This window comes from Schistocerca cancellata, chromosome 5, assembly GCF_023864275.1.
Source record: "Schistocerca cancellata isolate TAMUIC-IGC-003103 chromosome 5, iqSchCanc2.1, whole genome shotgun sequence".
Classification (NCBI taxonomy): Eukaryota; Metazoa; Arthropoda; class Insecta; order Orthoptera; family Acrididae; genus Schistocerca; species Schistocerca cancellata.
Window position 1 is genome coordinate 396,715,944 of NC_064630.1, and position 27,978 is coordinate 396,743,921.

The window sequence follows — 27,978 nt, forward strand, 5'->3', positions numbered from 1 at the left end:
CGTACTAACAGCTGTTTCAGTATTAGACAACGACGTTTTTATTTTTCATGTAACAAAGTGTTTGACGAACTCTGATGATGTAATAGATTCTTTCGCAGAAAGGAAAGCACGCCGTGTAGAGCTGTAGCAAGATTAGAGAGAGAAAAAAATGCTGGGACCTAAGGATTGAAGGAATGTGTACTGTTTTGCTTGCCTCTTCTCTTTACTGCTTTTATGTTTCCTACATTTAATTTTATGCCACGCAAAATAGAAAGTTATTAGATAACAGGCATTAAAGAGTGCAACTTTTTTTGAAGAATTCTTATTCTTCCGTTCACAAACAATTCCAGCCAATAATAATTGTGGTTTTTTTAAGGGTGGAGGGGGGGGGGGTAGGATATCTAACCGACCCTTTGGGAGAAGGAGAGGTATCACACGATAGTTTAATTTCCACTGTGATGGCTTCCATTACAAAATATACACGTCGAATTTCCACAGAGCGAAATACAGCGACGTGCGATAGAAAAATGTTGTGTGAAGAGGCGTGGCAGTGCACTTTAGCACATTTAAGACCAAATAACATGTTTTACATTTCCTGGAACGTACACGTTTTATATAGCAAATGCTTCAGAAAGATGTGTGCTACAAAACGAAAAATTTTTGACAATTTTGTTTTTAAAGTTTTGACGTCCTATCTCAAACGCTGGGGAGGGGGCGGGGGCACTATGAAGTTTTTGCCCCGGTTCGGAAATATCGTAGGTCCGGGATTGAAGGGGAAGTATTGTTGACAATAAATGCGCGTACATAATGTGGGTAGTGCGCTGAGACATTCGGCTGGTGGACTCAAGAAACATAAGTACGCTGGTGCTTCTAGAACTCCTTGGCATTTTCTGAATGTGACACCTTTGAACTGCATACCGGACAGAAAATTTATACCGATAATAACGAGTTTTATCACTACAGTTCTAGCTAATTAAACTGAGATTAATGAGCTACAAGTTAATCAAATTTAACCAGCAATAGCTGATGAGAAGACTGAACAGAAGACAGTATAACTGGTCATTAGTAAGAAAATCTTAGTGACGCACCTTTCACTGTAGATGGATTCATTCTCACCAGTTGAGTGCTTCAAGTACTTAGGGAATTTTTCTAGTAAACACAACAGAGCGGATATAGAAATACACGCTTGTCCAGCAGCAGCGAAGAGAGATCTTTATGTTTCAATCAATATTTTGAGGAAAAGATAAATATAGGTTTAGCGAAGTCTTTTCTCAAGGTATACGGGGCGATCAAAGAATTTCCATTCGAGGGCGTTGCTGCAGCGTATATACAACGTAGCACGTCTACGATGCAGGTATATAAGCACCTACATGGAGGCAAGGGATTAGTACGGCATTCGCGTCTTTCCGACGTGCGTGCGATAAATGCGGAAACAAAGTATGGAGACGTTATTACCAAATGCTTTGAAACAGGGCCAACGTGTTATTCTTTCCTTGATGCCTACGGACAAATACCGGCAGACATCCGTCGGATAGCGAAGGATGTATATGAGGCATCATGTCTCAGAAGTTAACGCCAACTCTAGTGGAAAGATAACTCTAGCACCCGTTCTGTAACACTGATCCCTCCCTGTAACACTGATCCCTCCCCATGCGACTGTGGTGCTTTCGGTTCCTTGAAAAATACCTTGAAAGCTCGACAACTGTCGGACGAGGATATATAGCATACAGTTATGGACTTTTCCTCGCAACAGGACACTGTGTTTAACAAAAAGGTTATCTTCAAGCGTGTGCGTCGTTGGGATGATTGCCTCAGTGTTCACGGCGATTTTGCACGATTGGCGAATCGATTCTGGACTGTATAGCCTTCGAACGGAAATTTTTTTAACGCCCCTTATATATTTTTTTGGAGTGTACCCTTGTACGGAATTGACAAGAGGACGATAAACAGTTCAGACATTAAAAGAACAGAAGCTACCGTATGTGATACTACAGAAGAATGCTGAAAATAGGTGGGCAGATGATGTAATTAATGATGTGGTGCAAAATCGAGTAGGGAAATTGTAATTTACTGCACAACCTGACAAAGAAGGGATCAGGACACATCGTGAGGCATCATGAAATCATCCGTTTGCTAATGGAGGGAAGTGTGAGTTGGTAAGAACTGTTGAGGGAGACCAAGATAAGTGGGTTCGAAGGATGTCGGTTGCAGTTGTTACTTAGAAACGAAGAGACTGCACAGGTTAAGAATGAGTGAAGAGTGGCAACAAACTAGTTTATGGACTGAGGGTAACAAAAACAACAAGGAAAAAGATTACTAATTATTAACTTCAAATATTTTATCAATAATATTATAGAGTGTAAAACTGCAGGTTCCAATGGTTACATTAGTTATGCAGAGATAAAGACAGACTAACATGGACAGCGCATCAAATCAGTCTTCCAACTGAAGACCACAACAACACCACTTAAGCTTCAATGTACAAGAAGAAAGATGAAGAAAAACTATTAATATTCGAAAGAATATTATCAAAACTTTTTGGGTCTGTAATAGACAATAACAACGAAGAACGGAGAATAAAATAAAATTCAAAAATGCGGAAGTCGTACAAACATCCTGACATTGTCTAAGAAGAGAAGGCTCAGCTGGACTGGTCACATAGCAAGAATGTCTGAGAATAACATCCTCTAGTACAATAGCGGAAACGAGAGGAAGAAGACAACGGTGGCGAGACAACATCCGAGATGATATAGCTAGGCTGAACATCAACCGAGAACGCACTCGGCAGAAATGACTGGAAGAGGTTTGTATAGCAGGCGTACGTTCGTAAGGCCCTTGCCACATGTAAGGAAAACCGCAGTAATAAAACTGTGGACAGGTTCGCTACTTATATATTTTGGTTACGAAAATGTTATGAACACTAAAATTAAATTTTCAGCGATCGTGATATTTCATTTAACTGTGAAGAGCGCACTGCGGACAGAACCATGGCAGTTGATGGCCTTATATAAAGGATTATGATTAAGTCTGTATTTTGGTATTTACTAGAACATGGGAAATATATGTTGAGGGAACTCCCAAGGAAGTTGATGCGTTTGACTGGATGACTTCTGCCGTCAGCTGCGGAATGATGAGTGCTTCGCTAAGAATATATGCGCCCGAAATTCCCCAACAAGAAATTGTTTAAAACGGTAAAGAATCTACACGCTTTAGGTAACTCGTTTAGTCACTGTTTGAAGGACATGACAACAAACTTCAGCAACTAGCCCAACCGTGTCGACCAGTGTCGACATGAGGAATATTCTGTCATCTAGCATAACGGTAAAAAGTGAGCTATGCACTGTACTTGAGATGGTATTTAAAATCATTAGCAGTATAAACAAATGTCCATCGATGTCGTGATAAAAGGTTCTTTTGAGCAGTTGCCAGCGGGCTCGTGCGCATGTGCAGAGCTGAATTCTCGCATTAGCACTGTCTTTTGCCGCTTCTGGCCACTTTAAGTGTGAGTTTTAGCCGTATGACCAGTAGCAGCAAGTACCCAGGTGTTTACTCGGAAAAAAAGCCGGCCGGTGTGGCCGAGCGGTTCTAGGCGCTACAGTCTGGAACCGCGCGACCGCTACGGTCGCAGGTTCGAATCCTGCCTTGGGCATGGATGTGTGTGATGTCCTTCGGTTAGTTAGGTTTAAGTAGTTCTAAGTTATAGGGGACTGATGACCTCAGCAGTTAAGTCCTATAGTGCTCAGAGCCATTTGAACCATTTTACTCGGAAAAGTGTTTCTGGTGTGTCCAAGCTGTCAGATTTGCACATGCGCAGAGCAATCTGAGTTGTTGTGGGGAGGAGGGTGAGGGTCATTCTCCACGTGAACCGTGTATACGATTCCTGATACAGCTGTTCTCTCCGTTTACAGCTCACACGTCAAATGAAAACAAAACAGAGTTCTGTGGCCGGGAGCCATCAACTGAATTAATATACATTCCCATAACCAGGGAAGACTAAAATAAGTTAGTAGTTTCACTGTTCTAATTTGTATTATTTCCACGTTATCAGCAATCAACCACTAATCATCTTGCATACTAATGAAGTTGTTTTGTCGGTATCCTAGATAAATTTGGTTCTATTAATCTTTTCTGCTGAGGCAGTCGGTATATTTATTGGCTAGTTTCAACTGCTCGTTTAATTTCAAGTGCACATTTCATTTTCTGGCATGTATGACATTATACGTAATAAAGAACCAAACATGAGATAATACAGTACTGGTACTCCAAGAAAACTAGCATACCGAAAGTCACTAAGAAAAGCTGCATAAACGTACTTCACTTTGAACCTGGACATACAAATGTGCACTTTAAGCTGCATTAAGTATTTTAGTACGGTTTACGAAATTCCGATGTTCTTGAAGTAGGGTCTGATGTTCTGTTTCTTTTACGACATTGTAAGATCTCTTAATGCTATACACGTAGGAACATAAGTAGCTATGCACTTGAAGCTGACTAAACAGGCAGATTTAGTCAGTAGTACTGCATTAAATATTTTGTTTCAAATATATTGACAGCTTTAGCAGTATTTTAGAAATCTGCTTTCCGTGAAACAATGTTTTTCGATCACAAGACATTTGACTAGTACGTCCACTAGGCTTAACGTTATTTCTTGATTGGTGTTTACATCTAAGATTCATGGAATGCCATTCAACGGTAAATTTTAGACTGGCAGCACACTGTGATTTTATCATTTTAACTCGCCACATGCCTTTATATTTATTCCTAGAGTAGAATATAAACTGCAAGCTGTACAGTTTCTTGGCCTCACAGATAACCTGTTTATTTTTTATAGAGTTTGAAATAGTCGTGGAATAATTTGTTGTCGTTTGCTCCTGTGCTCGCTACACAAGGAACTTTATTTTTGCAAGAAATTTGTATTCCTCTTTACTAGCTTTTTGCAGTACTGTGTAGATGTAAACCTGATTGGAAATGCTACATAACAATATTGCAGAGTATGAGTAAAAAAAATTATGCAGTCACCACATAGCAGAATGGTAGGGTACTTTGAGATGTAGGGTCTAGTTTTGAAATGAATATGATGCCAATAACCGCTTCCTTGTTTGCATTCCTTTTCTGGGTAGGATACGAAAAAACAGTTGCTCGAAGTACAACTCCGTATGTCCTCTCAACAACATGCCGCAGTGGTGCACATGCATACGTGATGCCCCACCACGCATGAATACCAAAAAGAAATGCCACGAAAAGCGTATGAGCAGAGCAATCGCCAAGCATGGCTTTTACGTCATCGCAGCTGCACATGCGCAGTAGCGCCTTATTTTCTGGCAACTCCTCAAACGAACCTAAGAACAACGAGATGTGTAAAAAAATATGAAGAAATGTGTGGTAAGTCATTTTTTCTATTTTTTGTGCATGCACTGCACACGATAATACGGTGAAATACCTTTCTTGACGCTTAACGCGAAGACAGTGCATCAAATGATTGCGTGTTACGGACACAATTATTTGAGAAGTAATTTAAGGGCAGCAAGCAAGCAAGACGTACCACGGCTGATGCGCTCTTGAGCGGGCTGGAGGACGCGTAGAAGTCCTGTTCTTCATCCATGGCGAAGTCCCCGTACAACGACTCCAGCTCCATATCCGGCCTCCCACCTCTGCAAACAAGATAACAGTTGTCAGTTAACTATAAAATCTGCCGAAAGAAGGAATTATATCTAGGATTCAAAATATAATACATCAAGTAAGTCGATCTGAAACAATCAGCCCCAAGAAAGTAATAACAGGTCACAGCTAGGAAATAACCTGAAGATCTTTAATAGCTTGGATGCCAGGAATAACAGAGATCATTTATATGCAGCAAAAAGATTAATAACACGTTTTGGGCTCTTTGTGATATTCTTCTTACCTTTGTAGTACTGTTTTTACTGTGACTTCAGAACAAAATATCCTACGCTACATAGAACGTCTAATGTTTAATGACGCTCCATCCTTCAACAGCGCAATCACAATTCGTAGCGAAGATAGCATCGCAAGACCATTTTTAGCCATTCAATAATCAATTTTGGATCTAGTCGTTAAATGCATAAAACGATGTTTTCCTTGTATCATCCTTGACATAGGTCAGTAGCCTCAAGGGTTACATATCGGTGTCTCTCCATTTTTATGACTTCTACGAGTTAAATTATTAGGCACAAGTCGCTACTCATTCGGAGTAAGATATCCCCCCCCCTCCCCCTTCGGTGTAAGAGAAGGTATCAATATCTTCGCTGGATAATGGCAGTTTGAAATAAGCACACATATCCATATATTTCATTCGCTATTTTATGTCCTTTTACAGAAGAGACATCACATTACCAAGCGCTCGCACGCACGCACGCACCCACACACGCATACGCGCACACACATACACTTTATTGAGCATTCTTGCTATTGCAGATGAACACTTGCGATGTTAAGGTAGGTCTCCTAAAAAACCAACGTAACATCTGCACAGAATGGAACTTACAACGCAAAGAGCATTCGATTCTCTCCAGTATTCACAGTGTTATTCTCGAAGACTGGAGGGGTGGTGGAATCGTTGGTGCTTTTCTGGAATATGAAGGGCGTGTCCGAATCGACGTCGATATTCTCGAACGAACTGGGCGTGCCCATAAAATAGCTCCCTCTCTGTTTCGCTTGGTACGCCATAGCAACAGTTCTAAAAGCGGTGAACGTTAGCTCTGCGACGCACTAACAAAACTGTGCAACGCCTATCTCAGCCTAACATTTTACCTGATAAACCCTGCGATAAGGGATAAGCGCGCTCGCGGACTGCGGTATGTCCTGCCACATGTAGTTGTATCGTTCAATGAACTGAGCGACAGAGTTATGCTATTTGCACAAGCTCTGTCTGTCAGTCTAACGCTGAGACGACAGCTACTCCCCGTGGTGAGCCCGAACGTTTTGCTCCTTACAACTTGGGCGTTGGAAGCGTTTTTCTTGGCGGAATATTCGGGGTCGCGATAGCGTGGAGAAACGGCGAAATATGCAGAAATTGCCGCACATTAATTTGTACGATGTTAACTGAAAAAAGTGCAGCTTCCAAAAGTACTGTATATCTCAGCTTTTTGGAGGTCTGATGTCACAAGGGGGGAGAGTGATACAAAACTGTTTCTTTTTTCTCTTTGCCTTTCTCCAATTTAGCATTTTTTTCTGCATGGTAACTAAACCGGCAACTACGACACATTTTCATGTAACAATGTTATAACAATTCCAATTCACTCGAAATCTCTTCTTTACAAAACTTTCGTGGAGCTTCACCTGCGTGGAGAATCAAGCACTGAACAGACTGCATAGATAAAGAGAGTAAGCATTTTTTTGTCATATTGACAGAGATCATGACTGTAAACTACCCTTGTGTGAAGCGTTAGCCAAACCAATAATCATTTTTCAGACGCAAATTGATCAATATCTACAAACAGCTGCATTCGTATTTCTTTGCATAGTGGATTCAAAATGACGGTATTTAACAGCAAGCGCACCATGGGCACTCGAGTCACTAGTTAAATAACCACATGGAACTGTTCCCACTACACATTTAGTTTTTATGTTATTCTTCAGAATTACGTTGTCTATAACTGAGGATGCACAATAATTACTGGGATATCGCATAGCTTTGCAGATCTTGGACAAGATGGACCAATGGGGTCATCGAGCATTGTAGAATACAAAGGGAGAGAGTGCACGGTTACTGGTTTGTTAGAGGAGTCAAGAATACCAGAAATATCGTCAAAAAATCTGAACTGCCGGACACCCTAAGAAAGACGCCGATTACTGTGAGTCTTTTTTGATGAACTCAACAGCTCGTTTCCAAGATAGTACATACAATCTGTTTAAATTGGAGATACATTATTAATAACATTTCATCTTGAGCACAATAGTTTTATTTTGCAATTACTGTCCAACGTGTTTACGAGCTACAGCTCCATTTTCAATGACCCTGCAGACGTAATGGGCATTACAATCGTTAGTTTCTCACTTAACAGTAACAGAAGGAAACTGAAGTTTACTTTACGAGAAAAGTGTCTCAGGCGGGTTTAATAACAGAAATAAAGTATTTTAATATATTAGCTACATTTTACCTTTCGCCTTCTGCACTGGTGAGAAACTTCCACATATGCACTTACATTCTGAACGATTCAGAAGTTTGAGTGCACTACGTAGGTCAAATGAGGTATACACACAGAAGCGCCGAACAAACTGGTGTGGCATGCGTATTCAAATACAGAGGCAAATACAGGCAAAATCAGCGCTGCGGTCGGCAACGCCTATATAAAGACAACAGGTGTCTGGCGCAGTTGTTAGGTTACTGCTGCTACAATGGTCGGTTATCAGGATTTAATTGAGTTTGAACGTGGTCTATAGTCGTCGCACGAGTGATGGGACACAGGATCTCCGAGGTAGCGATGAAGTGGGGATTTTCCCGTACGACCATTTGACGAGTGTGCCGTAAACATCAGGAATTCGGTAAAACATCAAATATCCGACATCGCTGTGGCCGGAAAAAGATCCCGCAAGAACGGGACCAACGACGACTGAAGAGAATCGTTCAACTTGAAACATGTTGCCTGCTCGGACGAATCTCGTTTCAAATTGTATCGAGTGGATGGACGCGTATGGCGACAACCTCATGCATGTCAACAGGGGACGATTCAAGCTGGCGGAGGCTCTGTAATAGTGTGGGGCGTGTGCAATCGGAGTGATATAGGACCCATGATACGTCTACATACGACTGACAGGTGACACGTACGTAAGCATGCTGTCTGAACACCTGCATCCATTTATGTCTGTTGTGCATTCCGACGGACTTCGGAAATTCCACCAGAACAATACGACACCAAACACGTCCAGAATTGCTACAAAGTGGCTCCAGACACACTCTTCTGAGTATAAACACCTCCGCTGGCCACCAAACTCCCCAGACATGAACATAATTGAGCGTATCTGGGATGCCTTGCAACTTGCTGTTCAGAAGAGATCTCCACCCCCCTCGTACCCTTACGGATTTACGGACAGCCCTGCAGAATTTATGGTGTCAGTTCCCTCCAGCCGGCCGGAGTGGTCGTGCGGTTCTAGGCGCTACAGTCGGGAGCCGAGTGACCGCTACGGTCGCAGGTTCGAATCCTGCCTCGGGCATGGATGTGTGTGACGTCCTTAGGTTAGTTAGGTTTAATTAGTTCTAAGTTATAGGCGACTGATGACCTCAGCAGTTAAGTCGCATAGTGCTCAGAGCCATTTGAACCAGTTCCCTCCAGGACTACTTCAGACATTAGTCGAGTAAATGCCACGTCGTGTTGCGGCACTTCTACGTGCTGGCGGGGGCTCTACACGATATTAGACAGGTGTATCAGTTTCTTTGGCTCTTCAGTGTATAACCTATGTTACAGCGAAGTGGTGCAACACTGAATTTCATACTATTTGTTGAAATAAAATACTACTTACAGGAACTAAAGATGTATGTTTTTTATTCGTACATATTCAAAACGAGATTTAACATACTTATTAACAAAGAGTGACTCAAAATACTCGTTACAATTTACTACTTCTCTTGCAAAGTGTGTAATTTGCACTTGTTGGGATTATAACCTAGTAATAACATATTACTTTAATTTATGCGTACAAGTGGCTTTTAAACATCCGCTGCAAAGTGATAGTGTCATCCGCTGCAAAGTGATAGTGTGTACGATATGGAGGGAGGGGGGGTGTTTAATGGGAGGAAGGATTGGGACAGGAGGGGGGAGAGAGAGAGAGAGAGAGAGAGAGAGAGAGAGAGAGAGAGAGAGAGAGATCGCGATAGTGGAATGAGAAGGCGGGTGTATTCATGTCTGAGCTGGGACAGAGATAAAGAAATTGTGTTTATCATTTTTTGTGAGGTTCTTGTCTTAAGAGACAGAAAATGATCAATTGTATTCACTATCTGTTCCTTTAGCCTGTCACAGTGGGTTGGAAAACCTGTTGTCTGTGTATTTCTATGGCTTTCAGTATGTTGAGTCTTATGCCTGCGGGTTGTCTAGAGCAGATTTTGATATTTTTATTAATGTCTGGAAGAATGGGTTTGCTGTCAAAAGTCAGATGCCACTGCAGATTTATGGTGTACATTTAAACTTAGAGCTGACATGTGTTCAGTACATCGTCTAACAAATGATATGCCTATTTGAAAACTGGGGCAGTCTGAACACGTCAATTGTTAACACCTGGTTTTTATGTTTGTCAAGTTTGTTGCAACTGTGAGGCAGGACTTACTTTATTTTTTGTGTAATAGCTCATTTCAGCGCAATGTGGTCAAACGCAGGTAATATGTTATAATACTTTGTTTCTCTTGTTAATACAGACGACAGTTCTCTTAAAACTATCAACTGTGTTAGGCGAAAAACAACAAGACATAATGCCCAATCTGTCTCTACAGTCATTGAAAATAGATCTGTGGCTCCAAAAGCCGTTGGAAAGTAATTAGAAAATAAAAATATTGTGACTGAAGACGAAACAGTGTTAAAAAATGTAACCCTAATCTAGAAGTCACAGTATCGTTAATATCTGCAGCCATCTCTCTTCAGTTGCTATTTCAGCTATGCTATATTAAGCGTAAACGTTATCTCCATCCGTAGGCTGCGGCGACCCCTTCGGTACTCATCAACCTCCGCGTCATCCTCAGGCAATGGCGTCATTGGGTGCGGTATGGAGGGGGCGTGGAATCAGCACACCGCTCTCCCGGCCGTTGTTAGTTTTTTTTAAACCTGGAGCAGCCACTACTCGCTCGAGTAACTTCTCAGCTGGCATTAACTGGCTGACTACACCCTGTTCCAACCCTCCTACTAATGGAAAGTTCCTACCAGTCCTCCAAAAGGCAATCAGAGATAAGAAAAAAATACGTCTTCGCATCTGAATTATTTATCTGTCTGAACCAAATTTGTTTCATCTATTCGTGCTAGGCATTTTCAGTGGGATTCATTTTTACGTTCTTTTCATGTCTCCATGTGATGATCTTTTTTAGGTCCTAGATGCATATACCATACGTCTCTTACAGTTAACTGGCACACAAAACATTCAGCTGCAAAAAAAGGCAAATTTTTCTTATCTATATGACAGAGCATACTAGAAGTTACAATCATGTACAGCCCATGACTGAATGTCTCCTCCCTTCGCCCCCACGTTTCCTTCATATGTGGTAGAGAAATAGGCAGTAAAACATGATATAAGAAGCTTCTTCCGCTACATACATTAAGCGGTTTGCATATAATACATATAGCTATGTTTCTCTGTCTCGGTAAGTAAAACGCATTCGCTTAATTGAGTATGTTTTCTTCTAGGAGATCTTCTAAACGGCTTTGACTGGCGGACAAGATAGATACGGAGGGGTAACAAAAGAAGAGATGAAGTAGTGTCACAGCAAAAAACAAGGAAAAGAACACGATAACAGTGACAAAACGCAATAACCAGCCAAAATTAATTACATATTTCTCATTTTTATATTTCTATTTAGTAGCAAATTACTCAAGCTGGATAAAATAAAAACTTATAATTGGTATTACTACAACATGTTTAAAATCAACTTTTTTAAATTTAATTCATCATAATAGAGGCTGCAGTTAAGGAATTAATGATTTACACAATAAAACACTGAACCAGTTACGATTTTTCATCCAACGACGCGTCGTTTCAGCAGTTCGTTCCCAACTAAGTGCAATTATTTATTGGTATTTTGCATGATATCTGCTTGTATATTGTCATGCTTCTCTTGCCCTGCAGTCGCCTTGCTAAGTTTTTAGTATGACCAGAAAATATAAATCTTGGGATGTTTTAGATACCAACGTTTGAAAGTACTATTTTTTTAACACTAGCGTCTAAAAACACACACGCAGACAACGCAAACAATACGAATGAAAGTAGTTGCACTGGAAACTGGGAATGCATCTCTGCTAAGCATGATAAATCGTAACTGCCGCAGTTTTTCCACTATTTAAAATCATCATCGGAGTTATTAAAGGGTTTTGTGATTCAAGTTCTCCGGATTATGGGTTTCCCCACCCACCCACAGACGACAGAAGCGGTCAGGAGACAACGGTTGTCCAGTTAATGCGGTTTCTTTGACATCACATTGAAGCAATGGTTTTCAATTGTTTCTCACTTCAGTTTCGAAGAGAGGTTAATTTCTTCTTATTACATACATACATAATTGTCGACTTTAAATAGCAGTGAATCACCACCGCTAGGCGACATTAATAGTTGACCTATGGAGGATAATCGAATTATATCACACAGCGCTGAGGTAATTAGATTAGGTTTCGAGCATCAAAATTACTAACGATGGCCGATGTAAAGAGTATATAAAAATGGAGATCGACAATAGCAAGTAAAGTTTCAGTTAAAGAAATGAACATCTTTATATGAGATACAAATTTAAATTATCACGTAAATATACATACGACTTACGCTGTTCATTACAATGTACTCTTTTCAATCTGTTCCCAGACTACTATTTGTCAGATGCCCATCTTTAGTGCCATCTACTGAGCAGCTTAAGTAGGTTAGTATACAGTAACAGTACATAGTATTTGCGAGGTGCAGAGCATCACATGTACAAGACTTAAACTTAAGAGTCAGGAAGTACTAGGAACGTTTTTATATGGAATTTCGTCTTACATGGAAGTGAGACGTCGACTATCAAAAGCATAGACAGAGAATAGAAATTTTTGAAATGTGGTGCTAGAGGAGAACACTGAAGAATAGACGGGTAGTTCACTTAACTAATGAAGCGTTACGGAATCTAATCAGTGAGGACGGAAATTTATGTCAGAAATTGGCTAAAGGAAGAGAGAGAGATCGAATGTTACTCAAAGGATCAAGGAGTAGTCAATAAGGTAATGTGGGGCACTCTGGGAGTTACAAATTGTGTAGTGGGGCCGGGGCTAGATTACAGGAAGCAGTTTCAAATTTATGTAGGATGCATCATTAATGGAAATATGAAAATACTTACGCAGTATACACTTGTGTGTAAAGCTGCATCAAACCAGCCTTCGGGTGAAATACCAGCTGGTTACCAGGAAGTAACGTGAAACGTGGTTTCAACATAGATATTAGTATCTATTTCATCAACAAAATACACGTGGATAAAAACAGTAAGCAGATAAATGTTCCATGAAAGTACTCGAGGAGAAACACGGCTACAAAAGTTGAAATGTCGCAAACACTAACGGTTGCGGACAAACTAATTCGAACAGGTATAACATGTAGCACACGCCGAACGAATTTCGACTATGATTACAACTGCTACAGAAAGCAAGTAATAAATCTTAAACATTCCACTCGCACGAACTTTTGTCGTCTTCTATGTTACACACAGCGGCGAACCCACAAACACACACTGGCTCTAGCGAACACCACGGCCAAAAGAAAAAGGCAAGCAACGTGCCCCGTCAGGGCACATACTGGCATCCCCAAACGCGGCCGCTTAAGGGATAAACGTGGGGAAAACCACGACGCCGAGAGTCTCTCATTGGTGGGCTGCTCCCTGGTTACAAGGCATTGTCAAAGAGTACGGCCACAGGGCGACTTCGTCGGAAAGCGGCATCTGCGTATCGGGAAAGAACTCTTATCTAAAAATTTGTTGCGTTTTTATTTCGGAAGTAATATGCCGGTAAAGCAGAAATGAATATCCTCATTGGCTGATACTACGCGAAGCGCATGCGGTACCATTAGTAGCTAGATTCGTGAACATGTCCTACAAATTTACGAACTCTTCCAATAATGGTGCTCAGTGGAACACGATATCTGATGTACAATTTTTTTTTTTTAAGCTGTCGTTTCATTAAATATACCGAGCGGGGTGGCGCAGTGGTTAGACACTGGACTCGCATTCGGGAGGACGACGGTTCAATCCCGCGTCCGGCCATCCTGATTTAGGTTTTCCGTGATTTCCCTAAATCACTCCAGGCAAATGCCGGGATGGTTCCTCTGAAAGGGCACGGCCGAATTCCTTCCCAATCCTTCCCTAATCCGATGAGACCGATGACCACGCTGTCTGGTCTCCTTCACCAAACCAACCAACCATTAAATATAGAAAAGAGGGTACACGTATTCTCCAAATGTAATGTACCTTTTCCGCTGAGTATATTCTACGTCAGAACAGAGATCCTGTAAGGTCTGCAAAAGAACCAACTACGAATTCTATAAACTTATCACTGAACTGTAAACGTTTTCCAACCACAAACTTCTTTAAACGGCGTGTAGCAGGAAATAGAGGGTACAAATCTGCTGACTAGAGTGGATGCGCCAATAATTCTGACTTCAAATCCCCCTCTTTTTCCACTGAACTGGAGTAAGTTTTTTCCTCATTATTTTGCAATCCACGTCTCCTCCCGCGTAATTTTTCATCACGCTGGTCCCGAAGGTTTTCGTAGTATTTGCCAGATTTTTTTTACCCTTTGCTAGGAAATTAACAGCGCCAATCTCATTTAGTCTAAGAAAACACTGTCCATTATCTTTACGGCAAATAAAATTGACTGTCTTTTTATGCTCGTACATCAGCTTCCACCCACTGAGTGGTTTGCTATTTAATAGTGCTGGAGTCACGCAACGTTCAGAGTAAAAACTATCGCGAACAGTCGCCTAATTATTTGGTTATCTGAGTACACCAGCAGCCCTGGCAAATATTTACGGTCACTGATATTTCTACCTATGATTTTCGAACATTATTACAAGACATTCTCCCAGGGGGTGTGTGCGTATAGTGAAGTCTCAATTCCTAATTCGATATGATAGATAATACACCGATTACTACACTTCCATGATATCGTAACTACATCCTGCCAGGCTCGCAATATATCGGCTACTTTGTTAGATGTTTTAGTCATATCTTTAACGCAAATGGGAGTCTAGTTTTTATTAGGTTGATGCATAAGATCCTAACCTTTTTTTTTTTTTTTTTTTGCATATTGGTAATCCAGTTGCTATGGGTTTATTTATCGATTGTCATTTTGTAGTTCACTATTGCTACGCATTGTCATTTAGTTATCTGTACATAGTGAGTGCAGTTGTGGACTGCTTAAAAATAGAGTGCCTAGTTGGAGAAATCGTAACATTTCCGACACATTCTTCTTTTTGTTTTCAGTATAGGAGTGACAGCAGCGTAGGCAGACAAACATTAGCGCCGTGTATGGGAATAATGCCACTGGACAGAGCACGGGAAGAAAATGGTTTTCTCGTTTTAAGGGGGGGGGGGGGTCATTTTAACGTTAGTGACTCTCCATGATCAGGAAGACCTTCGAGGTTTGATGAAGATTGTTTAAACGCATTAATCCACAATGCCCCACGTCAGTGTAGTCGAGAAATGGCAAATGTGATGAACTGTAATCATTCCACCATCGTGTGACATTTGCATGCAATGAGGAAAGTTCAAAAATAGGGTGTTTGGGTACCACATGCTCTAAGCCAAAATCCCAAAAATCAGCGGGTGGTCATATGTGCATCTCAGTTCGCTCGTCACCAATCGACTCGTGAACAAAAGCGACCATTCCTATCCAGTATCGTTAGAGGTGAGCATGAATTGGTATCTTTATGCTAACATATTGAAAAGAAAGTAGTGGTTGAGCACAAACAAAACAGTAGTTTCCCATACAAAGAGCTGCGTGCATCCACAAAAGATGTTATGGATCTGGTGGAACAGCGACGGTGTGGTGTACTACGATTTGCTTCCTAGAGATGTTTGACATTTATTGTTAACAACTGAGACGCAATCCAAGAACAACGGCCAAGATGACTGCATGAAGTGATGCTACTCCACGGTAACTTGTACATACTGCTGCAATGTAATACGTTCGTTATTAAGTGCACATAGTGTGCACTTTTTACTACAGCACTAGTTTTTCATGTACACGACATTTCCGAACGGTTTGCATTGATACCATTTGATGTCATTCCATTCCCACCGATTTCGTCCCAATCTATCGACTAAGTGCTTTATTTTCGGCATGCGGCAATATTGACTTTGTATGTTTTATTTCGCACAATTACGCGTTTGGATTGTAGTACTGAGAGGAGAGAGGGTGAGCGGAAGTTCCGTTCGTTTGAAACAAGCAGTAGGAAGGCGAGTGAAACAGAAAGCTGGCGACGGCCGTCCCCTGGAGTAAGAAACGGCGCTTCCGTGCGCGTTGCTGCCCCTCGAGAGCCACTCGGAAATTGCTTATTGACGGCTTGCCACGGCCCGGCAATCTCGATATCGCGCCTGAACGACTAGTCTGCAGCCCGACACCCCAGCACGGCAGATTTGGAGTCGGGTGGAGTGGCGCAACACAACTTTTAATACTACTGGGCGTTTGCGCCCGCTGCTCTGAGGCTGTTCCGCCAGCTCTTCCTTATTAAAACCCAATCCCGCATACCTTAACATAGACTTCGTTAGACAGCGTCGAAGTTTGATAGGCGTCTCTCGCTTGTAGAGGATTTCATTCGATCTTTAGCCCGTTCCTTCAACAGATAAACTACATTAAAAGACCACCTTTGGGCTCATACAGCCTTTGATTTGCACTCTTTTTTTCTGATTCATTCTATACAGTTCAACAGCATTCATAATATGGCATTCAACCTACATTGTACATTTGAGACGAAGATATATAAGCACATCGGACAATATGTTAGTCACTTCCAGGGTACATCACGCTAATGATGATTAACATCTCGTCCAGTCCTGATAATGGCCCCAGTTCGGCGAGGAAGAAAGATCACAGGAGTCTTCGGGGATGTCACAGCCTACTGAAGCCACTCATTGATGATTAGAATCCGTAAAATTACCATTATTGCAGGGATGACGATTACTGCGTTTCACTCGCTGTTCCAAATACAGGGGATGGGCAAAACTATTGGAACACCAAAAACACAACATATTACCATGCCTAATATGGCGTAGGAAAGCCGTTGGCATTCAAAACAGATTCCAGTCCTCTCGGAGTGGGTAAATACGGGTCCTGTATGGTTTTCAAGGGAATTTTACATCATTCTTTCTAACAAAATACCGGCAAGTTCAGGTAGCGATCATAGAGGTGGACAGCGTTCACGCACCCTTCTCTCCAAAGTAGACCTCCAAGTCTCAGTAATACTTAGATATCGTGTATAATGGTCAGGCCAGATGCGACAGTTCATTCTCGTGCACACAAAATTAGTCATACACGATGCAAGGTATCTGAGCAGGAGCCCTGTCTATAACACAGAAACACCGTTGAGGGACAAACGTTGCACCATAGGGTAGACCTATCAGCCAAAATACACATAATCCTTAGCAGAAAACGCGGTCTTGCAGAGTATCCGCGGGGCTAATGGAATTCCACGACATGGCTGCCTAAATCAGCACCGAACCTCAACCATGTTTCACTCTTGGGACGTAAACTCTGCCAGAAGGTGGAAACAGTGTCAAGCGAGACACTCCATTACTCCATTTATGACTTCGGCACCATGTTTTCCCGTTAAAGGCATTTGCACCACTGATGAATGATTTTGGAATTTCAGCTTTCCTGCAGTTCTATGCTTATGGAGCTCCGTTCGTGTTGTTTTGGTGCTGACAAGGTTCGCGAGTGCGACAGTCAGTTCGGCAATGACTTTTACAGCAATCGTCCTCTCTATTTTTCGTCACAATCGTCTTCAATGACCGTCCGTCACTGTCACTCAACGCACACGTTTGTACGCATTGTGCCTTAGCGGATGGTGTTTTTCCGCATTCCTGTAAGTGATATAAACATTCGATTTTGTTCCAAACGCTTCAGCTATCTTCGTTATGGAAACACCCACTATGCGACCACCAACAATCTGCCGACGTTTGAATGCACTAACCTCTGACATAATGCATTCACAACTACACAGAACACTGTTCCGACCACTACTTACACTTTTAACGTATTGAGGACATTGCACATGTGCCGTTCGTGATCAAATTCAAATGCGGAAGCTGCAGACTTGGCTAGCATCTGTATTTAAGTTCAAGGATCCATTTTTCGCGGTGTTCCATATTTTTGTCAAATCCCTATAGCTCCAGACATTTTCTAAGGCATTAAGATCGGGCGATTTAGCGGGATAGTCGAGGTGCGGTAGGGTGCTCGAATGTTCGTCGAAGCAGGAAAGTATGCGTGCAGCCCTGTGATACATCTTGAAAGACGGAAATGTCCACAGCATATTCGTCAAGATGTAGGCGGAAGGGCAACACACGATCACCGAGAATATTGTAATAAACATCCTGCTTCGTGTTCATGGTAACCTGAATGAATGAGCCCACGCCACGTGACGAAAAACACCCTCTAAACATCACAGAACCACTTCCGACCTGAAATATACGACCTGCAAACGCTGCGCGTGTAAGGCCGTCTGTGGACTCAGTGCATTGCACCATTCGAAAGGAGGTAAAATCGGAATTCGTCGGACCGCACTACACACGTACTGTCCAGTTTCTATGTTGTTTAACCCTGTGAAGACGTGCAGCTTCATGTGCCGCTGTGAGAAATGGCCTTAAGAGAAGTACATGTTTCAAACTAACGACTGTGTGCAGTTCTTTTCTCAATGTTCGCTAGGAAACTCGTTGAGATGGATCCGCATTCACTGACAGCAGCAATTCCTTTCGGTTTTGAAGCCGGTGTCATTGACAAGGCGCGTCATTTGTCTCCGGTCCCTGACGGTCAGAACATTTTCACGACTACCGTTCTTACGCCACGTTAGCTGGCTGCGAGTGAATCGCCGCTTCTTGTACATACAATGGACAGTTCACGTTGATACACCGACAAATCGAGATTGAGCTACTTCATTCATGGTTTGTTCAATGGTTAAGTCAAAATACGATAGTTCTTTTCTGCAAGCTTGTCACGACGACCCAGCCTACTGTGCTGGCTCCATACAACCGACTGACATATATAACACTTCACTGTTATGACTTGCGTCAATGGTGAAGGCCGCGTGACGGTCTGGCAACAGTTCTACACAACCTAAAGCCCTCCAAATCGACCCGTGAACTTTTATAACGTTGGTGAGCAAAATTATGTTCGACGAGGCTAAGTTGTTTCAGGAAGTTTAAAGGAAACTACAGTAAACGTGTTGGAAATGCATATTAACGTAAGCTAGTTTCACACCTCACAGACGACTTTCAAAAAGTCTTTGCTGCAGCTGAGGAAGAACTTGCATTCACTACGAATAAAGCCACTGAACAAATGGATCCTCATGAGGGACCCATGCTCACAATAAATACATCAAACAGTCCGGCTTCTCTGATGTAACTACGTTTGATTACTGCATCTGATTAGAACAGGCACCACAGAGCGGACAATCTCGCGAGCAACAGACCGGCTTCGCTCACGACGGCATACTGATTGGTCTGGAGTTGCGCTTCAGAAACCGTATAACTGCTACTCTGCAAGTGCCCCGAATGCAGTTCATTTTCTTTTCTGGAGCACAATTTTGCGGCGACCTCTTTCACAGTAATTCAGCTACTTGCTTCTAGGCCATGGGCGCGGAGGCGGGAGTGGCGGGGGGAGAGGGGGGGGGGAGAGGCGAGGAAGATGTAATGATAGGGTACAAGTGACTGATTTCCTCCTTTTTCTGCTACTCACTTCGGTTCTGACAGAACAGGATAGTGATAAGTAGTTATGTCACTCAATAAACCACAAAGCTGGCCTTTTTATCCGTCATGGACGTTATAAATAGGCGGTATTTTAACTTCTGGATGTGACTGTCCACATCTCTGCCCTATCTCTCAACTTTTTTTCCGTTTTTTTTTAAATCGAAGTCTCTGAAAAAAATGCTGTCATCGAATGTCAAACTAACTGGACTTAGCTGTAAATTTCTGCAAAAATAGTGCTACAGTCCATTGTTTCAATACAATGTAAGATCAATTGTAACACAGATTTAAGAATATGTTTTCGTTAACTATTACAGTAAACTCACTGACTTTCCTTGAACTCTCACACTGTTTCTTCCATAACCTCCCCCCCCCCCCCCCCTCTCTCTCTCTCTCTCTCTCTCTCTCTCTCTCAGTACATCTAGTGCGCAACTAAGTTAACGGGAATATACTACATTACAATGTGGTAGTCCGAATGAAAGTAAATAGACATAAACCGGAAAGAAGATTAATAACTTAACAACCGTTTTATCCGAAAATGGACAATCGAAATAAAGCCATTTAGTAGTAAGATTCGATTGTTCTCAGACTCATACTGTTAGGGCAAGAGGCAGGCTGAACTCGTTATAAACTTCCACACAGAAAGAAATACTCTTTCAAAATGACAGACTCACGTGCGTGACTGCTTTTCTATTTATTTGCTTTCGTTACACCATGCATTTTTTTTTCGTATTTCGAAAGCGACAATGTTTAACGTCAAAAGGAATGGAAATCATGAACGACCACTACTGACAAATGAGATTATCTTTACCACGACCATGAGCATTAATTTGGCGTAGCTGTGTGAATTTAAGTACAACGGTCGGAACCAACAAAATAAATGGCCACGTCCTTTCCACTGAAGTCCTTTGGAGAACTACGATTAACTTAAATCAGGATGGCACGACCAGCCCTCGAAAATGTTATCGGTCGTGATTTATCACTTCTCTTATGTGCAAGAGTTGAAACTTCTAAAATTTGTACCGGGAGGGAGTACCCACGCTAAAGCTCTGCCATTATAAAGTCGTTAGAGTAAGGCGTATCATGTTTAATAAAAGACTGGAGAGAAGGTAGTACGGTTGTAAGGAAGATTACATCATCCAGTCAGTCGCCTGCGAACGTAACGGCCAGCAGCCAAAGTAAAAATATAAGAATAGAATTTCACTTCAATAGGAAAACGAAAAAAAAGGATGAAGGATAAAGTGTTATATTTACAAATCTTCTGCGGTCATCAAAATATTCGAGAGAAAGGATTAAAAAATTTCCTTTACCACAGCTACAACCCAGTATCATAATGGAATTAACAGGTGGCTTCTCGGCTCTCGGGGAGGGAGGGGGGTTGTTTTAGGGGAGGAGACCAAACAGCGAAGTCATCGTTCTCATCGGATTAGGGAAGAACGGGGAAGGAAATCGGCTGTGCCCTTTCAAAGGAAACATCCCGGCATTTGCCTGGAGCGATTTAGGGAAATCGCGGAAAACCTAAATCAGGATGGCCGGACGCGGGATTGAACCGTCGTCCTCCCGTGTGCTAACCACTGCGCCACCTCGCTCGGTGGTGGCTTCTCATTCACAACATAGCACTAAGAATGAAATCGGTATTTAGCGAACAAAAGTACGTCTGAAATATGTGCGGCACACCATTCTATATTTCTGTCTGTCTTTTCATTTAGGCATTGCTTTTCTGTCACAACTTACCTCGCACGCGTGCGGCTGTATGGAGGGAAACAACAGTTGTTCTTTAGTGGCACCCGACGTGAACTCTTTCCATTCTTTCCATGCAATGCTCCTGTTAAGGTCTCAGCAGAATCTAGGATATATGAGATTCAGCACTATCTCATTAAAGAAGGATAGGAAAGTTACCGAACGTGCCCTTGTTTGCGGCTCCATTCCGGTACTCCCGTAAAGTAACTTGGTACAGCTATAGAAAATCAGGAGGTGCGAATGGATAATTTACATCCTACCTCACCTGTGCCATCTCGTTTAATAATGCCAGTGCTCTAGTGTCCAAAATCGCCGACCGTAAAAGTCACATGTTACTGAACATGTGGAGTCACAGTTACACGATAACAGCATATTGAACATATGACAATGAAGTGATCTGAACAAGGCAGACCTAGTTCTTTACTAGTACAAGCAAATGCGCCAAAAAGACTTGATACGAGATGTTGTTGTTGTTCTTGTGGTCTTCAGTCCGAAGACTGGTTTGATGCAGCTCTCCACGCTACTCTATCTTGTGCGAGCCTCTTCATCTTCGAATAACTATTACAATCTACATCCTTCTGAATTTGCTTGCTGTAGTCATCTCTTGTTATTCCTCTGCGGTTTTTAACGCCCATACGTCCCTCCAGTACTAAACTGGTGATCCCTCGATGTCTCAGAATGTGTCCTATCAACCGATCCCTTCTTTTGGTCAAGTTGTGCCACAAATTCCTAGTCTCCCCAATTCTATTCAGTACCTTCTCACTGATCACGTGATCGACACACTTAATAATCAGCCTTTTTATGTAGCACTCCACTTCGAAAGCTTCTGCTCTCTTTTTATCTAAACTGTTTACCGTCCATGTTTCACTTTCATACATGGCTACACTCCATACAAATTCCTTCAGAAACGACTTCCTTCCTACCACTTAACCTATATTCGATGTTTACAAACTTTTCTTCTTCAGAACTGCTTTTCTTGCCATTGCCAGTCAATACTTTATATCCACTCTACTTCGGCCATCTGTTGTTTTGCTGCCCAAATAACAAAACTCATCTACTACTTTCAATGTCTCCTGTCCTAATCTAATTCCGTTAGCATCACCTGACTTAATTCGATTACATTCCATTACAGTACATATCCATTATATTCCGTTACATCCATATATATCAGAGGTATATCTTTACAAATAAGTGCAGCCACAACTTCGTAACACATTGGGGAAACAAATAATGGGATTTGTCTTACGTCCGACACGGATATCCTAATCCGAGAGTGTTTATTCTTTTGTGCTACAGGGGTGCTGAAAAACTGATGAGGCAGTAGCATAAAACAATGACATGCAAGCAGTTACAGCTGCAGCTCCAAGAGTCTTGGAACGTCAATGTGGTTTGCACAGCTGGTTCCACTAGGCGGTGGTCTGACTCGCTGCAGTCGAGGCCACATTAGCACAAGCGCTCGAAAAGTTGCACGAGCGAATATGAGAGCTCGCATATCTGAAACAGTGGTTTTACACATCTGTTCCCTCACACATTTGTTTACATGATAAGGAGCACAGATGTTAAAAAATCAATAATAACATTGTCCCTCAACAACGAATGAGAAGGGAGATTAAGAGCTTGACATCCTGTCATTCTAAGGTCATCGAAGAATTAGTGTAAACGCGGATATGACTGATGGTGTCAAAATTAACTACGTTAAGGATGAAACATGTCCACAATCTTCAAGAATGAGCCATTACGCTTGGTACCAAACCCGAGAATCAATAAAACCGACATTTCATGAGATGCAAGCGTCAATTATTTTTGCACTTACGTATGTTAATCGCCATTCCGTTGTCATAACTGTTGCAGATGTGTTGACCGCATTCAGCTGAAGGCCTTACAATTGGCTGCGTGAAACGTTATTCAGGCAAGAGAAAGGAAGCAGGAAGCAGTCTCCAACAGGATCATAATTATTACAGGACTATGGTGCCTAAGCTGGCTTTCCTATTTGGGAATATTGCTCTTATGCAGGCTTTCTGTTTTAAAACCTTTTGAAGCTATCATTTAGATATACGTTGCACTACGATTTCACTATCTTACGGTGAAAACAGGAGAAAAACTGGAAATTTGTGGTAAGTACCAATGGGACCAAATTGCTAAGGTCATCGGTCCCTAGGCTTACACACTACTTAATCTAAGTTAAACCAACTTACGTTAAGGACAAACACACACACACACACACACACACACACACACACACACACACACACACACACACACACACACCCATGCCCAAGGGAGGACTCCAACCTCCGACGAGAGGAGCCGCGGGAACCGTGGCAAGGCGCCCTAGACCGCACGACAGAATGTTTCTTCGTAACAATCAAATATGAATATCAGTATCACTATTGTTTTTTAGGTTGAAGGTGCAGAAGATATAAGTCTACTTTGCGACACGAATAACTTTGTAATTGACAACTGGTTTGACAAGGCACTGTTTTAGTATTTAAAAAAAGTGACCTCAAAGCAGCGAGTCATACCACCGCGTGATGTTATCAGCTGTACAAACCACGCTGACGTTCCCAAAAACTTGGAACCGTAGCCGTAACTGTATGCGTGCCTCTGTTTTACGTAACTGAAACTGGCAATACAGAGCATGTGGTGCTCCAGAAAGAATTGGCGGTCGGCCCATACCAGTCGATCGCTGAAACCGTATCACAAAGTTATATTAATTGATGTATTACGGCGAAAGGTAAAGCGCTAAGGTACGATTTTGTAATTTTAAAAAATCATAATATTTATGATGTTGGGTGATAGTGTTTCAGCCCAGAACGTGATGAAGAACAGTCATACATTGCCAGAGTGTTTATTACATATTTCAGCTCCTGTAACACAGGGGTGTCGAAGAAACATTGTCGTCTTTCGCGACCTATTGATATATAGCTAAAGATAAGCTATGTACACATTAAATGTGACCAGGGAATACATCCTACCCCGTCAAGAAAAGAGACAAGTCAAAAAATGGCAATTTTCAGTTTATGTCACTGATCGGCAGTTCGTCTGTCGCCATCGAATCCTACTTTACACCGATGCAAATACAATTGTTGATTCACTTTTCTGGATCTGGGCATTTGACTCAAACTCTCACTGTGTGTGCTGCTGTTTAGCAAGATTCTGGCGTAGTTCATCGGTACTGATTTAATCTTACGACATTTGCAGTCTTAACTGTCGCACGATACTGTATTTTAGACTGTGGCCTCGCTGCCGATCTCAGTATCCACACACGATGTGCGTATTTCTGCCAGCGTAAGACGTAAAACTTATTATGGAAGAACTGCAGGCCTTTTGGGGACATTAATGTTTCCGTCAACAATAGCAAATAAAGCGCTGCGCATCAGCTGTTACAAATCATCCACAAGTTAAATTGGTAAACAACGCAGCACATATACTTGCAAAGGGAACATCAAAAAAGTGTGTACTGTGAAAACATTGAGACTTCCCCATCGTACCGAATGGGATGTGCGAGACCTATGTTGCTGAACTTTTGCACGAATAATAACTGTTTTGCAGATTACCATAAAAAGTCTCTGATTTACCAGTGGTTTCCCTTTAAAGCTACACAAAAAGATTGTAAAACATTTTCTACGAAAAATTCTTTTGCTTCAGTTAATTCGACGTGTATGTGACAGAACTTGAAAAATACTATTACTGGCAAACAAAAGGTTAAACGGATTTTAGGAGGTATTGCAGTGAAATTCAAGGTGGGGCGAGAGAAGAAAAGAACGATTTCAGTTTTCCCACTTGCATGTGACACAGGAGAAGCAACTGACGAAAACATTGCAGACTGGTAAATAGACATCCACGTGTCACATCGCCCTCGTCAAGGTCTTGGACGTTAATATACAAGGTGCTCCATTGGCTTGAACAATCCATATAACTTTTTGTCAAGAGGCAAAATAAAAAAAACTATCATGCAAATGCCGTTTAGCTACAAGGGTGACGCTAATCAGCACGATTGTTGTTCTTGTAATTTTTTGTTACGAATATAGAACGAGCAGTGCGTCTTTATTAATGAGCATCCTATATTTTTTTATTCGGAAGATCACTTTTTTCTCTGAAGGTCTCTTCAATACCATATCACAGTGTGGCTTTCACGAAAATACAACATTCTTAAAAACATAACACAAAATCCACTTTGACTTTCCTACACAAATGGTTCAAATGGCTCTGAGCACTATGCGACTTAACTTCTGAGGTCATCAGTCGCCTATAACTTAGAGCTAATTAAACCTAACTAACCTAAGGACGTCACACACATCCATGCCCGAGGCAGGATTCGAACCTGCGACCGTAGCAGTCGCGCGGTTCCGGACTGCGCGCCTAGAACCACTAGACCACCGCGGCCGGCTTTCCTACACACATCGTGCAGGTATCAGGGGTAACCAACAGAACTCTCATTTGCTGTAGTCGGCAGTAAACAAATGGAAACAGAAGGAACTTATATACTCCATAAATGAGTACCATTTCTCGCTTATCTTCATTTGTGTATGCCGTAATCACACGAAACTTCAATTGAAGGCGGTTGATTGAATGACTAATGTACATTTTTCTTGTGTTTCCATTTGTTTATTATCAATCCAGCAAGTGGAGGTGTTACGTTACCCCGGATACCCGCACTGGGTGCTATTAGCGAAGAGTCAAAGTTTTTAATAACGTTACGTATACGCGAAGATGATATATGTTTGAATAGATCTTGAGGAGAGGATGTGGATTATTGAATAAAAAACACGCCGTCTACCATTTTATTTACAACAAAGAATATATTTTCTTGGTATAAATATAATCATAATAGTTTCTCTGACAAGTATAAATACAACTTTACTGTTTCTATGTCGGTAAGTTGCGGTATCAGCGAACACGTGAGTAATAAGAATATTTACCGATGCCCTTTTAGGCACTCGTCTTCAGAGCTGGATTTGTGTTGCGTTAGCGTTTGTCACCTGTGGATTAACTCGTCTGATAAAAACGACAGTAAGGTCAATGAGCAGTACCATTTCCTGTATTATAAAGTATAACATCAATATGGGTGTCGTTTGCAACCATATTTGCAGCTAGTTTTCTTCCGCGTCGTACATGTCAATAAAAAGATTTTAGTAAATCCGTTCCTAGCTACTTCTAATGAAGAATGAACATTGCAGATATTATTGTTTCACAAATTATCTGGAAAATGTTAGCCGCTAAAATAATATAAATTATTTCCGCTGGCAGTGCACATATAGGATTTCCGTTAAATAATATGTACTGCAACAATGATTACTGAAAATGTGGAACATGAGAACATGTTTATGCACACACTTGAATATAGTAGGCATATATTTACTCTTTTTCGGTTGGTTTTTATAATTAAATTGATCCTATTAACACTTGTGAATATATTTTTTAGCTCTATAAGAATGACGTCACGGAGCTGGTATAGTTCCACAGCAGATGAAGGTCTGGCTGATCGTGTAACGAAGTGCTGGGAATAGATTACAGAAGAGCACACACAAGAGACAGAATTTAGAAGAGACTCAGATTCTACAGTTCCAGATACTGTCACAGTAATTCTAGTCAAGTGGACCAGTGGATGAAGCGTCTTGTACAAGAAGCAGCAGGTAGGGCAGGTTGTTTGCCTGTGCTTGAAGAAGCATTTCATTAAAGTCGAAAAACTGACTGATGCTGAAGTGGCTGCAAGATGTGGATTTACAGTCACTGAAAATAGTATTCATATACCGCTCGCTATTCATGTGTAATAACTATTGATTAAAACTAAAGATCACAACCACAGTTGTTATTCGGTAAACTAACATTATGGGGTTTCCTTCCTAATCTCTACATATAAAAGGATTAGCTAAATTAGTATTCTACACGAAGTAAATAAAAATTCTGTACCAGCTAGCTCCACACAGTGGTGAAAAAAGTATTCATATGTTACTGCAAATGTCAACACTGAAACGAATGACGAACCGCTTGCAGCAAGGAACGATTTCTGTGGCACATTGCACCTCACGCATGTTAGTTTTGATACGAGGTGAATGCCGTGCAACGGAGAAATGAGTTGCAAAGGAAAGGAAACAACTGTAGAGGAAAGCCAAACAGTTATCTCCCAATATGAAAAGGAAAATCATTTTCAGAAATAGGTGATATTGAAAGAAGCCTGGCAACTGTGCAGGCCATAATATCACGATTTAGAGAAAGAAACACTATCTTTAATAGCGAAAGAAGAGGCTGATCACAGAAGACAACGCAAGAAGAACTAAGTGTGTTAATAAGGATGGTCAGAAAAGACCCTAAATTGACAGCTTCTGAATTGTCTGCTCATGTTAATGATCAGTTCGGAAAAAAAATCATACCACGGACTGTTCGCTACATTTTAAGCAGTGTAGGTTATTAAGCTAGGGTACCTACAAGAAAACCGTACATCACCAAGAAGAATGAGAACATTGAGTTTGAATTTGCTCGAGAGCATACAAGCAAGAACAGAAGTTTCTGGGACAATGTACAGATTAAAGTAAATTTAACATATCTTTAAATGATGGCAGAATTTTGATATGGAGACGACCAAATACTGAGCTGGATGTCAAACGCATTCAACTCACAGTAACGCAGGTTGGCGGAGG

The 27,978-nt window shown here is 41.6% G+C and overlaps 1 protein-coding gene across 2 annotated transcripts in view; it reads right to left on the reverse strand.

The window, feature by feature from the left end:
- LOC126188941 (ETS-like protein pointed) overlaps positions 1–27,978 on the reverse strand; it is a 798,299-nt gene that overhangs the window by 740,053 nt on the left and 30,268 nt on the right. For both annotated transcript variants that reach the window (XM_049930684.1, XM_049930685.1), the window contains exon 2: positions 5,522–5,630. In XM_049930684.1, coding sequence (XP_049786641.1) covers positions 5,522–5,614 — 93 coding nt within the window. In that variant the 5' untranslated portion in view covers positions 5,615–5,630. The remainder of the gene's footprint in view (positions 1–5,521; positions 5,631–27,978) is intronic.